The sequence below is a fragment of the Phyllobates terribilis genome, unplaced genomic scaffold, assembly GCF_046119375.1.
Source record: "Phyllobates terribilis strain yellow unplaced genomic scaffold, ASM4611937v1 Scaffold_5__5_contigs__length_657084704, whole genome shotgun sequence".
Classification (NCBI taxonomy): domain Eukaryota; kingdom Metazoa; phylum Chordata; class Amphibia; order Anura; family Dendrobatidae; genus Phyllobates; species Phyllobates terribilis.
In genome coordinates, this window is record NW_027362765.1 from 238,743,662 (window position 1) to 238,759,685 (window position 16,024).

At 42.3% G+C, this 16,024-nt stretch overlaps 1 protein-coding gene across 2 annotated transcripts in view; it reads right to left on the minus strand.

Moving 5' to 3' along the window:
• The window catches only part of EVPL (envoplakin), a 52,923-nt gene that overhangs the window by 16,674 nt on the left and 20,225 nt on the right, over window positions 1–16,024 (minus strand). For both annotated transcript variants that reach the window (XM_073683921.1, XM_073683920.1), the window contains 12 exons: window positions 15,073–15,195; window positions 14,378–14,416; window positions 13,311–13,472; window positions 11,841–11,948; window positions 10,272–10,367; window positions 4,941–5,213; window positions 4,128–4,285; window positions 3,751–3,848; window positions 3,375–3,580; window positions 2,965–3,143; window positions 1,116–1,254; window positions 450–643 (listed from right to left, as the gene is read on the minus strand). In XM_073683921.1, coding sequence (XP_073540022.1) covers window positions 450–643; window positions 1,116–1,254; window positions 2,965–3,143; window positions 3,375–3,580; window positions 3,751–3,848; window positions 4,128–4,285; window positions 4,941–5,213; window positions 10,272–10,367; window positions 11,841–11,948; window positions 13,311–13,472; window positions 14,378–14,416; window positions 15,073–15,195 — 1,775 coding nt within the window. The remainder of the gene's footprint in view (window positions 1–449; window positions 644–1,115; window positions 1,255–2,964; window positions 3,144–3,374; window positions 3,581–3,750; window positions 3,849–4,127; window positions 4,286–4,940; window positions 5,214–10,271; window positions 10,368–11,840; window positions 11,949–13,310; window positions 13,473–14,377; window positions 14,417–15,072; window positions 15,196–16,024) is intronic.

Sequence of the window (16,024 nt, forward strand, 5' to 3'; positions counted from 1 at the left end):
TCATAGTGAGTAGCCAGAAATCTAGACTACTGGAATCTCAAGTTCTACCAGACACAGGACCACAGTCATTCATATCTTTAGTATGACACATTTACTTTAAATGTGCTGAACTCCAATACCAGACACACAGCTCGAACAAGAAAGGACCACGGTACAAAATTTCATGATCCATGGGAATCCCAGCAGTTGGGCCAACACTGATAATGATTATGCATTAATGGCATCTTATATTATATCAATAAAGAGAAGAACCCTTTTATATATCTTTTTGATTATGAACCCAGTACCACAGGTCCATACTTAATGACATTCTTAAATATTTGCCTCCAAAAATCACAAAATCTCCTTAATTTTGGAGCCCGATTATTATGAGTCTGCTCACGTAGCATCTATCTAACTGACGCAATAGCAGAGTTTGGCACCTTTGTTTTGTCACCACACGGTCTTACCTTTGGTCCAGCTGGTCAGCAACAGCATGGTATCTGTCATTAAGTTTTTGGACCTGGATGCGCTGACTTGGCAGATCGGGACTGTGCTCATTAGTGTTACTCTGAAGGGAGTTGCATGCCAATTCTGTGTCCTTTAAGCTCCGGTTTAGTTTCAGGAGATTGTCCTGCTTGTCCACAAGGTCTCTCTTCATTTTCTGGAGGAAACAAAATATTAATTTTAAAAAAACTATATAAAGTCAATGAAAGAAAAAGCGTTCTCCTGTTTTCTAAAACATATTCAGTGGCTTAGCATTTTGTCCTCTGTTATCTCTCCTGGACAACAGGGTGTTACTATTTGCTTTACCAATGGGGCGTGTCACTACACACTGTGGCACTGTCCAATCGGACAATGGCAGTGTTCAGAGACACACCTTATTGACAAGAAGAAGGTTAACTCCCAGTTAAGTTTATTTGTACATTTCCAGGGGGGAATAACAGTGGGAGGCATAATACAGAGGTCTGAAAAAAGATACCACAAAATTATTTTATGGGGAATACAAGTTTTTACTAAACCAGACTTGTACTCCTTTTGATATAAGCCATGACTAATGTACAATTATGACAGCTGTTCAACACTGTGGGCTTTTATTTATTGTGAGGACCCCTAAAGACACAATAAGGTCTTACCTGAATCTGACTGGCTTGTTCTTGGATACCATTGGATGTAGAAGGAAGAACGCCATCCTGTGCCAAGAAACTCTCAAAGCCTCTGATCATATCATCTGTCTTGTTAATCTGATTTTCTAAGTTCAGTGATGCTTTAGCTCTGTAAGAAGAGTGTATTAACAATGTAATGGCTGATGTGAATTTTTTTTTTTTTAAATCAAATAATTTTTATTGAAAAACTCCAAATACAAATTTTCCATCTTTCAAGTAACATAAATGACATAGCAATTCCGAAGTATAAAACATGAACAAACTATCTCAACTTTAATTCCCTAACCCACCCTAAACCCAAATCCCAACATTCCAGAGAGAACTGTTTTCAGAGCAGTTCTAGAATAACAGAGTACAACATTCGTAGAAAGGGGAAGAAGATAAAAAAGTGACTAACAAAGGGATAGCAGCGTTAATATTCTATCTCTAATCTGAAGATTTGTGGGCAACTCTGGAGTATCCAAACAAGGACTCCATATCTTTTTGTATTTGCGAATAGAGTTACTTTTATGATGGACTCCTCTTTCCAACCAGATTATATTATTTAACCTTCGTTGCAGCTCTCCCATAAATGGAGTTTGTGTGTCTAACCAGTGAAATGCAAGCAGTTTACGTGCTTGAAATAAGATACAAGAGATACCTATGAATAGGGGCAAGTCGGGATCCACTCCATCCTCAAATATTCCCAATATACATATACGGGGATCTGTTAACAATTTTTTCTCCATACACCATTTCTATCAAGGATATGACCTCATTCCAAAATGGTCCTATCTGTCTACACTCCCACATCATATGCATCAAATGTGCCTCATCAATCCCACACCTAGGGCATTTTGCATCATGGCAATATCCTATCTTGTGTAAAAAGCTTGGAGTTTTGTATACTCTGTGAAATAAATATAGTTGAGAGAGCCTTTGGGCCTTACAGGGAGATAATTTGAGAACAGTTTCTAGAGCTGAAAAAGCATGACGGATTTGTAGGTATTGGTAAAAAATGTTATGCGATAAATTGAATTCCCCTTGGAGCTGTTGAAAACTTTTATGGACAGAGTTTGTAAATAATTGTTCTACCGACCAGATCCCTTTTTGCTCGCAATCAGAAAAACCCTTTAACTTTGATACTTCACCCAAATTGGGATTATGCCATAGCGTTGTGTATTTGGTGAGTCCCTTAATACCTATAAGTTTCCTCTCTCCCACACTTTATAGACTAACGCCAGAGTGGGTGTAACAGGATTCCCTCCGGGAGAAATCCTAGACTCCAGGAGACACAGAGGTGAGGTCCATTTCATATTCTGTAAAATAAGAGCCCCCGACTTACCCATGTCATCTCTACTTCCCCATCCATGGAAGTGTAGTAATTGGAATGCAATAAAATACAGCCATGGATCAGGAATGGCCAGTCCTCCCTCATCCTTATTACGTTGGAGAGTTTGTAGTTTTATTCGAGCATGCTGTTTACGCCATATTAATTCCCTGAACATGGTTTGTACTTTATGAAATATGGGAGGATGCTGTGAAAATTTTAGTACATACGGTACTACTGCTTTGCAACACTTGGGGTCCTGGGTTGCAATCTGACAAAGGGCAACAGCCCCATTGTTTATGTGGGTTTTTCCCGACTTCTCCAGTTACATCCCACACTACAAAAAACATCCATAGGTTAGGAAACCTTAGATGACATTGACCCTAGTGAGTGTAGATTGTGAGCCCAATTGGAGACTGGAGCTGATATACGCGATGATACTGTGCTTCGAAATATGTTGTTGCTATATTTGATAGAGAAAGTAAACTATGTACACGTCTCTACACTTACTCTTCTCCATAGAGTGATGACAGGGTTTTGACATCATTGTACTTGTTGTTCACATTGGCCAGTGTTGTAGGCAGCTGAGTGGCTGCAGGTCCTGATGGTTTCTTTGCCAGGAAGTTTTCACATTCTCTTTTTGCAGAATCCGTCTCTGATGCAATCATTTGGAGGCGCCGGGCAGTTCCCTGGGACAACACATAAATGCTGTTATTGTGACAGTTCTGACGGGTTTATACATTTTTGGTGTATGTATGTCATAAGTATGTGCATGCAGATTATGCTTCAACATCATCTTCCCTCTTTCTGGACACTACACATATAGTTACTGAAAGTATACGTGAAAAATATGATAAAAACAAGACAAGATATAAAATGCATGAAACTTGTTGTCGGCTCTCAAGATTTGCCGCACTCACCTCCTGCTCCTTTAGCCTCCCGGTTAGATCCTGGTTTGGTGACGCTTTGTTCACAGGGGTGCGCAACCTTGTCAATACCTCCTGCTCGGTGCCTTGTAGGTCTCCGTAGATTTTATTCAACTTATTAAGAATCTGTGTTCCTTGAGGGTCCTCACTGGAGACACTTGACGTGCGAGTTGGTGGTATAGGGGCACCACCCACTGGAGCTGTACAGATGGTGTAAAAATATGATAATTAACATATTAATGTAAAAATCGGAAACAGGACAAACTTTTTGATGAGTCATATCCACAATATCCCTGGCTTAAAATACTGGGATGGCTTAGCTTTTTACACTGAACAACTGAACATGTATTAGCTTGAATAAGCCTCTTACCCAGCTGACTGGCTTTTTGAGGCTCCCGGCTGCTCGATTTTAAAGTATTTTGCACCGCTGCCTTTTTCCTCTTCGCATCATTTAATTCGGCATCCAACCTGATAAAACATATGGACCAGGATTAGAAAATGTAGATATGTCATAGACAGTAGGAATGCATCAAAGAAACAATTGATGAACCAACTAATAACTGAGCCCAAAAGAAATCTTAATTATCATGAACAGGGACCGACATATTGATGACTATGGACATAACCATGTAAGAGGTCACCCTCCATTCTTATTTTCCATCCTGCCCAATACAGAAACTCTTTTGGTTTTCATAACTATTATCCTTTAGGATGGTCAATTAACTCCCATTCTTATGTACTACTCACCTCTTTAATCTGTCAGTAGACTCTGGGTCTGGTGGAGGGATGGTAAAACAGGCAGCTGGAGCATCCTTGGTTCCTCCATCACCAGAACCCTGTACAACCCAGTTCTCTTTCTTGCTGTTATCTTTCAGTGTGTATGTGTCCCCTTTGTTTAGCTGGACCTGAAGGAGAGGAGCGGATTAGACATTGATCTATAGACTTTCTTTGATCAGTCCAATCTGGACCTATTTCTGCTTGATTTCTCATAATATGATTAATGTAATTGACTTCCTCTTCTCTACCTTTATTCACTGTATGAGGGGTGAGCTATAATATTTGGGCAACGTCAGTGTTTGAGAAAATTGGATTGAATTGGATGACTTTCTCACATTAAATTAAAAATACTAGACCACATACAGGATTTAAGAATTTAGGAACAGTAGGTGAAAAACTCATGTAAATTTGTAATGTAAGCCTTTTCCATTTGACCTGATTTAACATCGGATATTGAGAGGCACTGCTGCAAGCCATGTTGGAGGAGTTGCTCAGGAAGCAAACAAATGCTTAGCAGGTAATGTGTGAGTTCCCTCTCAATTACAATAGTGCACATGCACAATACCTGTCCACCGGTTGCACCTGTAGCTGTCTCAACCAGTGTCCAACAGCCTCTCTCTGCACCGAATGTCAGATTGGGCAGAAGAGAGAGATGCTGCACACACCCTTTAAAATTCAGTATGAATTAACAAAACGTTGTGGACTTCTGGTTTAGCACACTATTAACTCATGTTTATACTGTACACATTTTCATAAATCTCAAGAATTACATGGGAAACATACATCTCCTGAATCCCAATCACAGATGGCCTCCAAATTAACCGTCTGCTTTGGTCTAATCCTCCTCTGTTTGATAGGAATAATTTCTGGGGCTCTTTGCTTGAGTTCAGACACGGCCTTCTCAGCTTGGACCAACTGCTTATCCTCCTTCTCCAGCTGTAGAAGAAGCTCAGATACTGCCCCTGGCACCTGTGCATTGGGCTGGGAGTATTTGGTGTCCAAGTTTTTCTTTACAGTATTCAGGGTTTCAGCCACAGAGTCTGCATCATCATGGAACTTTACAAAGAGGATAGAGGCAATTGTTAGTTTACTTAAATTATATGCTGTCATTTAGTACTATCCTTATTACATAGGTACCAAGAGGATCTGCTTTACACTAATGCACCAGGAGGTCCTACTTTACGCGAATGTATTACGAAGTTCTGCTTTACGGTAACGCACCAGGAGGTTTTGCCTTACAGTAACACACCAGGAGATTCTGCTTTACATTAACGCACCAGGAGGCTCTGCTTTACAGTAACACACCAGGAGATTCTGCTTTACATTAACGCACCAGGAGGTTCTGCTTTACAGTAACACACCAGGAGGTTCTGCTTTACTGTAATGCACCAGGAGGTTCTGCTTTACAGTAACGCACCAGGAGGTTCTGCTTTACAGTAACGCACCAGGAGGTTCTGCTTTACAGTAACGCACCAGGAGGTTCTGCTTTACAGTAACGCACCAGGAGGTTCCGCTTTACAGTAACGCACCAGGAGGTTCTGCTTTACAGTAACACACCAGGAGGCTCTGCTTTACAGTAACGCACCAGGAGGTTCTGCTTTACAGTAACGCACCAGGAGGTTCTGCTTTGCACCAATGCACCAGGAGGTTCTGCTTTGCACCAACGCACCAGGAGGTTCTGCTTTACAGTAACGCACCAGGAGGTTCTGCTTTACAGTAACGCACCAGGAGGTTCTGCTTTACAGTAACGCACCAGGAGGTTCTGCTTTAGAGTAACGCACCTGGAGGTTCTGCTTTACAGTAACGCACCAGGAGGTTCTGCTTTACAGTAACGCACCAGGAGGTTCTGCTTTACAGTAACGCACCAAGAGGTTCTGCTTTACAGTAACGCACCAGGAGGTTCTGCTTTACAGTAACACACCTGGAGGTTCTGCTTTACAGTAACGCACCAGGAGGTTCTGCTTTAGAGTAACGCACCTGGAGGTTCTGCTTTACAGTAACGCACCAGGAGGTTCTGCTTTACAGTAACGCACCAGGAGGTTCTGCTTTACAGTAACGCACCAGGAGGTTCTGCTTTACAGTAACGCACCAGGAGGTTCTGCTTTACAGTAACACACCTGGAGGTTCTGCTTTACAGTAACACACCTGGAGGTTCTGCTTTACAGTAATGCACCAGGAGGTTCTGCTTTACAGTACCGCACCAGGAGGTTCTGCTTTACAGTAACGCACCAGGAGGTTCTGCTTTACAGTAACGCACCAGGAGGTTCTGCTTTACAGTACCACACCTGGAGGTTCTGCTTTACGGTAATGCACCAGGAGGTTCTGCTTTACAGTAACGCACCAGGAGGTTCTGCTTTACAGTAATGCACCTGGAGGTTCTGCTTTACAGTAACGCACCAGGAGGTTTTGCTTTACAGTAACGCACCAGGAGGTTCTGCTTTACAGTAACGCACCAGGAGGTTCTGCTTTACAGTAATGCACCAGGAGGTTCTGCTTTACAGTAACACACCTGGAGGTTCTGCTTTACAGTAACGCACCAGGAGGTTCTGCTGTACAGTAATGCACCTGGAGGTTCTGCTTTACAGTAACGCACCAGGAGGTTTTGCTTTACAGTAACGCACCAGGAGGTTCTGCTTTACAGTAACGCACCAGGAGGTTCTGCTTTACAGTAATGCACCAGGAGGTTCTGCTTTACAGTAACACACCTGGAGGTTCTGCTTTACAGTAATGCACCAGGAGGTTCTGCTTTACAGTAATGCACCAGGAGGTTCTGCTGTACAGTAACACACCTGGAGGTTCTGCTTTACAGTGATGCACCAGGAGATTCTGCTTTACAGTAACACACCTGGAGGTTCTGCTTTACAGTAACGCACCAAGAGATTCTGCTTTACAGTAACACACCAGGAGGTTCTGCTTTACAGTAACGCACCAGGAGGTTTTGTTTTACAGTAACGCACCAGGAGGTTCTGCTTTACAGTAACGCACCAGGAGATTCTGCTTTACAGTAACGCACCAGGAGGTTCTGCTTTACAGTAACGCACCAGGAGATTCTGCTTTACAGTAACACACCAGGAGGTTCTGCTTTACAGTAACGCACCAGGAGGTTTTGTTTTACAGTAACGCACCAGGAGGTTCTGCTTTACAGTAACGCACCAGGAGGTTCTGCTTTACAGTAACGCAGCAGGAGGTTCTGCTTTAGAGTAACGCAGCAGGAGGTTCTGCTTTACAGTAATGCACCAGGAGGTTCTGCTTTGCATCAACGCACCAGGAGGTTCTGTTTTGCACCAACGCACCAGGAGGCATTGCTTAATGTTAACCCTCCAGGAGCTTCTGATTTACAGTAATGCACCAGGAGGTTCTGCTTTACAGTAACGCACCAGGAGGTTCTGCTTTACAGTAACACACCAGGAGGTTCTGCTTTACAGTAACGCAGCAGGAGGTTCTGCTTTACAGTAACGCAGCAGGAGGTTCTGCTTTGCACCAACGCACCAGGAGGCATTGCTTAATGTTAACCCTCCAGGAGCTTCTGATTTACAGTAATGCACCAGGAGGTTCTGCTTTACAGTAACGCACCAGGAGGTTCTGCTTTACAGTAATGCACCAGGAGGTTCTGCTTTACAGTAACGCACCAGGAGGTCCTGCTTTACAGTAATGCACCAGGAGGTTCTGCTTTACAGTAACGCACCAGGAGGTTCTGCTTTACAGTAACGCACCAGGAGGTCCTGCTTTACAGTAACGCACCAGGAGGTTCTGCTTTACAGTAACGCACCAAGAGATTCTGCTTTACAGTAACACACCAGGAGGTTCTGCTTTACAGTAACGCACCAGGAGGTTTTGTTTTACAGTAACGCACCAGGAGGTTCTGCTTTACAGTAACGCACCAGGAGATTCTGCTTTACAGTAACGCACCAGGAGGTTCTGCTTTACAGTAACGCACCAGGAGATTCTGCTTTACAGTAACGCACCAGGAGATTCTGCTTTACAGTAACACACCAGGAGGTTCTGCTTTACAGTAACGCACCAGGAGGTTCTGCTTTACAGTAACGCACCAGGAGGTTCTGCTTTACAGTAACGCAGCAGGAGGTTCTGCTTTAGAGTAACGCAGCAGGAGGTTCTGCTTTACAGTAATGCACCAGGAGGTTCTGCTTTGCATCAACGCACCAGGAGGTTCTGCTTTGCATCAACGCACCAGGAGGTTCTGTTTTGCACCAACGCACCAGGAGGCATTGCTTAATGTTAACCCTCCAGGAGCTTCTGATTTACAGTAATGCACCAGGAGGTTCTGCTTTACAGTAACGCACCAGGAGGTTCTGCTTTACAGTAACACACCAGGAGGTTCTGCTTTACAGTAACGCAGCAGGAGGTTCTGCTTTACAGTAACGCAGCAGGAGGTTCTGCTTTGCACCAACGCACCAGGAGGCATTGCTTAATGTTAACCCTCCAGGAGCTTCTGATTTACAGTAATGCACCAGGAGGTTCTGCTTTACAGTAACGCACCAGGAGGTTCTGCTTTACAGTAATGCACCAGGAGGTTCTGCTTTACAGTAACGCACCAGGAGGTCCTGCTTTACAGTAATGCACCAGGAGGTTCTGCTTTACAGTAACGCACCAGGAGGTCCTGCTTTACAGTAACGCACCAGGAGGTTCTGCTTTACAGTAACGCACCAGGAGGTTCTACTTTACAGTAACGCACCAGGAGGTTCTGCTTTACAGTAACGCACCAGGAGGTTCTGCTTTACAGTAACGCACCAGGAGGTCCTGCTTTACAGTAATGCACCAGGAGGTTCTGTTTTACAGTAACACACCAGGAGGTTCTACTTTACAGTAACGCACCAGGAGGCTCTGCTTTACAGTAACGCACCAGGAGGTTCTGCTTTACAGTAACACACCAGGAGGCTCTGCTTTACAGTAACACACCAGGAGGCTCTGCTTTACAGTAACGCACCAGGAGGTTCTGCTTTACAGTAACGCACCAGGAGGCTCTGCTTTACAGTAACGCACCAGGAGGTTCTGCTTTACAGTAACGCACCAGGAGGTTCTGCTTTACAGTAACACACCAGGAGGCTCTGCTTTACAGTAACGCACCAGGAGGCTCTGCTTTACAGTAACGCACCAGGAGGCTCTGCTTTACAGTAACGCACCAGGAGGTTCTGCTTTACAGTAACGCACCAGGAGGTTCTGCTTTACAGTAACGCACCAGGAGGTTCTGCTTTACAGTAACGCACCAGGAGGTTCTGCTTTACAGTAACGCACCAGGAGGTTCTGCTTTACAGTAACGCACCAGGAGGTTCTGCTTTACAGTAACGCACCAGGAGGTTCTGCTTTACAGTAACGCACCAGGAGGTTCTGCTTTACAGTAATGCACCAGGAGGTTCTGCTTTACAGTAACGCACCAGGAGGTTCTGCTTTACAGTAACGCACCAGGAGGTTCTGCTTTACAGTAACGCACCAGGAGGTCCTGCTTTACAGTAACGCACCAGGAGGTTCTGCTTTACAGTAACGCACCAGGAGGTTCTGCTTTACAGTAACACACCTGGAGGTTCTGCTTTACAGTAACGCACCAGGAGGTTCTGCTTTACAGTAATGCACCAGGAGGTTCTGCTTTACAGTAATGCACCAGGAGGTTCTGCTTTAAGCTAACTCACCAGGAACATTGAGATTTCAATGGACTTTACTGTGGAGAAGAATACTCTCTTAAATTTTATATTGGTTCTAGTACCTCTATACAGTAGCTAGGCCTCTGGGCTGCTATATTATACTCCTAATAGAGCCATGAATCGGAATAACTGATGCTATAGACATATAATAATGTCTGTTATCTTTTCTTGGGGGTTTTCATTATTTTTGACTGCATAAGTTACTTTGCTAGCCACACTATTCTGGTTATCCAAAACATAGAAACAGTTTTGCATTCCTTTTGATTTCCTATGTAAGGCTGGCTTCAAATGGTTGAGTTTCACAATCCATGTATGGACCGTGATTTCCTGACTGGCAGCGGGCCTCCTGACCCGAACTAAATAGCCATATATATGCCTATGTAAAAGCAGACTGTGAAATGCATATGTATGAAATCTGCCTAAGCTGAGCCTAACACTTTAATACAAAACTCCTTACCTTCTTGTATTCTTCTGCATTCTTTAGATGGTTCTCCTGACAGATGCACAAGTTCAGAAAGTTCTGCCATTCTCCTTTCAGGGCTTCATCATGGGCCTGAAATACAAACATTAATGATCAGATTTTCCCCAATGAAATGCAAACGTGTTAAAACAGTAACTAGTAATGCATTTTTGAGGATTTAAAATGCACTTTTTAGCAAGAAAAAAAAACTAAAAGGTCTCATAGTATGGATTCAGTTGACAAGAGGGGCATCACAATCTTCATAGACTTTGGCTGATTATAGAGAGAACTGTGGCTCATTGAGTACAGCTTCATATGATGAACAGGACACCCCATTCTTCTCTGTACCACCATGAAATTAAACATTAACCCATCCATATAGGTATTGCAGTATATAGTGAAAATAATTGTCTCCTATTGCCAAGTTTCACATGAGTTATCAATATGGCAGAGTTGGATGCATTCAGCAGGCCCTCGGCTCCATGGTTATGTCGTGGGCGGTGCCATTTAAAGATGACCTGTCACTTGCTAAAAAAACTGAGTTAAATACCTTTTAAAAATTGCTGAGCTTCCACAATTCTGACACTCTTTTCTGATTTGTACTGTGCCACTCCATTGCAAAAATATTCACATCTATTTCTCCTGGAGCTCAGTATGTGAAATTTCTGCTTACAGGCCAACTGGGCATTTCTTCCTAGTTTTCTCTTGGGGCATGTGCTTTCACCCATCCCTCCCAGATACTGCCAATCACAGCTCAGCATCTGATCTAGCAGTCTATCAGTCTTAGATGCTGCTGAACTGTGATTGGCAGTATCTAGGAGGGGGGGTGAAAGCACACGCCAAGAGAAGAAACGCAAAGTTGCTCTACAACATAGATTTCACATACTGCACCCCAGAAGAAACAAATGTGAATATCTCAGCAATGGCGTGACACAACTCAAAATGGAAATGAGCCGCAGATTCAGGGGAATGTGGGGATTTTTTATAAGCGATTTGACTAAATTTTTTGAGCAAGTGATAGGTCCTATTTAAATACTGTAAGAGATTGACAGCGGCGTTTTTACTGTTTTACAGCAGCGATGGGAGTTCAGCTCCGGTCGCTGCTGTTAGACACAGGTGCCAGCATCATTGATGTGTGGCTAGAGTTCAGCTTCTGAGCCCTCCTCCACTTGCGGTCACCCTCACAATAGCAGTGCTTATGTTTTACTGACGTTAGGGATTTTAAGAATCCGCATACTAGGTCAATTTCTACAATTTATGGATGAAGTTTGTTTAAATCTCATCTACTTTGCTGCTACTCTATTCCACTATGGATTCTCTCAACACAAATTCAGATGGAAAATCTGTCACAATTTCAGAATAAGTAGATGCACCCCAACCATGTAACGTAAATCTATGCACTTTTTCAGGCAATTATATAGCAGACAGTGGCAAATTTTCCATAAAGTATACATAAATATCTAGAAAAAAAAGCATATGCAAAAAAAACAAACATTTTTTCTTATGACTTGTAATGTTATTGTTCTGAGCAGTAAAATTTCTGGCAGTGATTGTTTGGTGGCATACCTGGATGCAGCTGGCAGCGGGATGTTTGAGCTCTACCATTCTGTCGCCATCATCCAGCAGGCCGTTCACCGTCTCCTCCTGGGGCAGCAAATCCTCTGTCTTAAAACGCTGCAATGATAAGAATGACACTTCACTTATAATCTTACTGGGGAAAAAAAGAGAGCTTCCAAAATTTTTTTACTGTGAGAACTTAATTTTTAGGATTTTCTTTTTGCTTCTTCTGCACCATGCGTCGCTCGGCAGTTCCCAAAATGTTTTTCTTTTCTGTGCTTGCTCGATTGGAGCTAACACAGCTGAGAAAATCATGGAGGGAAGGAACAGCAGTACCTCCAGCTTCATAGCGGGTGCGGTATTATCTGAACACAAGACTAAGGGCTCGCTCACACTTGCGATTAAATCCGATGAATGCAATCCGATAAAAAAATCGGAGTGTGTGCTCATATGCGGTTTTTTTTCATCTCTGATCGGATGAAGATCGGACTGAAAAAAAAAACGCAGCATGCGAAATTCGGATTGTACGCACCCATATAAGTCTATGGGTTCTTGTGAAACATCGCACTGCACTATGATATCATCAGATGGAGAAATTAATCTCTAGAGTGCTTCTTTATTGTGGTCAACCATCTTTAGTTTCCTGTTATGTTAAAGCAGACACAAATTGGGTAACAGTCAAAGGACCCGATTCATCATTGTTGTTTCTCTAGTTTTTTGGAGTAAAGGCCCCCATAGACATTAGACTGCTGTCGGACGAACGATATTCGGCTGATGGTTTGGCCGTCTCTCCCATGGGATTTCCATGTGTTCTCTATAAGAAAGCCATCGACAGACATCTCTGATGGGGGGTTTATCTCGGAGAGAACAATGACACTGGCAGTCCGAAATCAGACATACCCAGTCGACATCTCCCCTGATGATCAGTCGCCATACACATTAGAGTGTCCATATCGGCAGGTGCGGCTAACATTAGTCTCATGTGTATGGTGGATAAATTTGCTCTTATTTAGTGGCTTTAGTATTTCTGCCTTACTCTCTTTAAGAGTTGAACCACTTTTTACGAATCATGAAATGCGATTTTTACATAATGTTGCAATTTTTTGTCGCATCTGACTTTTGTCTCTGCCTGGAGAAAAGTTTCTGCCGGAGTTTTTGATGATGCATTTTTAGACAAACATGCAACTTTTAAAGGATTTGCGACTTTTTGCACTAAAAAGTCGCAAAAACACAGAGAAAAATAAAAATGAGCATTTTTTTTTATTTTGTACCATATTAATGAATGACTTTGAAGAATTTGGAGCAAAAAAAATGTTGGTGAATACCATAAAGCAAAAAAGAAAAGAGGACTTCAATAAATCGCAAATGATAAATCTGGGTCGAAGTCTCCATTAACCATTGTATGAGCTATCCTACATGCAGACAGTACAGTCCACATACCTGATAGGGGTTTAAACATTTAGATTGATAGGTGCTTACCTCATATTGCCTGCGAGTGCTAGGCAGATCTGAGATTTGATCACTCCAGTCCTGTTTAAGGATCTTGTTTTGTTCATCACTCAGGTAGAGCAGCTCTTTTGTGCATCCATGCAGGTGGTTGTACAAGCTGCCCAGGTGCCTGCCCCGCCATGCTGAATCTTCCTGTAGTCAGAAATAATGCTACAAATTATTTTACAACGTAAAAATCTCAAATCTCAGGTCAAAATTGGACAGTTTTTGCTCTATGGAGTGTAAGGCTTATTGTGGTCGTATGGACAGATACTCTAGTCTCTGCTTGGGAACTCTGCATCTTCTTTAGGGTTACCTTTGGTCTCTGTGCTGCCTCTCTGATTATTGCCCTCCTTCCCAGGGCTGATAGTTTTGGTGGGCGGCCATCTCTCAAGATTGGGATATTGTTTTATAACCTAACCCTGACTTGTATTTCTCAACAACTTTGTCCCTGACTTGTTTGGAGATCTCCTTGGTCTTCATGGTGTTTGGATAGTGGAGCCTCCTGCTTAATGGTGTTGCAGCCTCTGTGGCTTTTCAGAAAAGGTGAGTATATACTGACAGACCATGTGACACTTAGATTGCGCACAGGTGGACTTTCCTTCACTAAGCTAGTGACTCATGAATGTTATTGCTTGCACTAGAAATTTTTAGGGGCTTCATCGCAAAAGGGGTGAATACATGTGCACATGACAATTTTTAATTATTTGATCCCATAAATTTAATTTATGCCTATATTTTTCTCACTTCACCAACTTAGACTATTTAGTGCTGATGTATCACACACAAATTGGATTACAAAAATATTTAAACACAGGTTGTAATGTAACAAAATAGGTAAAAAGCCAAGGAGGGTGAATACTTTCGCAAGCCACTGTATGTTTGATAATTAATCAGCACAGGACAATGAACTATCCTAACAAATGGTCAATACTTACGGTAAGTCTTGAAAAACCCCTTTAAGATTTCGCTTTTGTAGATGAAAATAACAGATCAGCCTCACAGAAGTTAAAAGTATTTGAGATGCAGTGAACTGCGTTAGTAGAGTGATACCTTACCTGCAGGCTACGATACTGGTTCTTAATAGCAGTGTGATCCTGAAAGATCAAAGAATAAAATCCACATCAGTTCAAAGCTAAAAAGCAAAATGTTGGACCTCTGTGTATTTTAATATATACAAATGACCAGCTCCTCTGATACATATAAATATACTGTAATAGCAGTTTTAGTGTGAGGCTTAGATTTTCACGTTTTCCCTCACAATCTCAGAACTCTGATGAAGCCAATTCCTGCATTATTAGTTCTAAGGCTCAGAGTCACTCATGCGAAGTAGGTTAGAAAACTCTAAGAGGCCCTAGAAGACCCTTTGATGCCAAGTGTTCTGGACATGCAGTGGGTATGTAGAGTGGGTCAGTCTATTTTTGTTTTTCTTTCATCTATGTTCCTTCTGTTCAATAGAATGATCAAAGAGCACCATAGGATTTGCTGATAGTTTCCTCCGTATAGGCTGAAAGGCAAACCCACGCTACCAGTTGAATTACTATGATATTCCGGTAAAAATATTTTTTTTTCCACCAATAGTATTGATGACATATCAAATAAGCTATCAACGTCCTATCGATGGGGATCCAACCTCCAGGACTAATGACACGCCAAGGCCTAAACCTGAATCAACTTGATAAAAGAAATTCTGTTGCCATGAGCTTCACGCTGAATTAATATTCTGTAGTATGCAATAATGAGGAATAACTACCTGAGGGAGGTCGCGGATGTCTGTCCCATACTCATCAATCTCTCTCTGCAGAAGGTTGTGTTCAGCAATTTGACGTTCCACATCTGCCAGGCTGGGTCCATATGTAGCATTATCAATCGCTGTCTGGAAATAGCATCAAATAAATATAAAATGCGGTAATAGAGTATGGTTATGTGTAATTTACACACCTTCTCCATACTGCACCATATCTGGTACTTCACACAAACAGGAATCAATGCACAGTAATGGTGTCCATACTTTCCCCAGACTCACAAGTCAGCTGCCTTTGGATTAGTGCCGATTTGATGCTGTCCTCTTGCCAGCTCATATTTCTTAAATCTACTCTGTTCTCATTCTCAAATCAATGTAAATTTTCTTACATGCCCTCATTATATCCTACTTATGTGCTGCCACTTATGTGCTGCAGATTATTGCCATATCTTATTTTGTGGCCTCCAGTCTATCCCTAACATTGCTGCCTGCTCAATCCATGACCTTCTCCCCTATTCCGTCTACACCGCTTGTCTCTACCACACACTGGCTACCCATTGCTTATAGAATTCAGTTCAAAATATTAACATTGACAGTGTCCCAGCCATACGCCTCTGAGCGAATCTCCTGATACCTCCCAACAAGTAATCTCCGATCATTACAAGGCTTTCTATGCTCTTTTGTCTGTTGTTGTTTGCACAAATTGTGACATTTCATTGTTATAAATGCCAAATTTATCAATATGTTGTGCCATTTATTACACAATTTTTTAGTATATATGCCAAAACTTAAAAATGATGAGAAAAGAGGTGGTTAACTTTTTGCTGTGAAGTACAACATTTATATAATTGCATATATGAGCTGAAGAAAAAAGAATGAACAGCACTCCCCATACCTTGTTAGTAAAAATTGTCCTGTATTTAATGTGGCGGGACAGTCGTCAGACAAGCAGGGGGAGCGG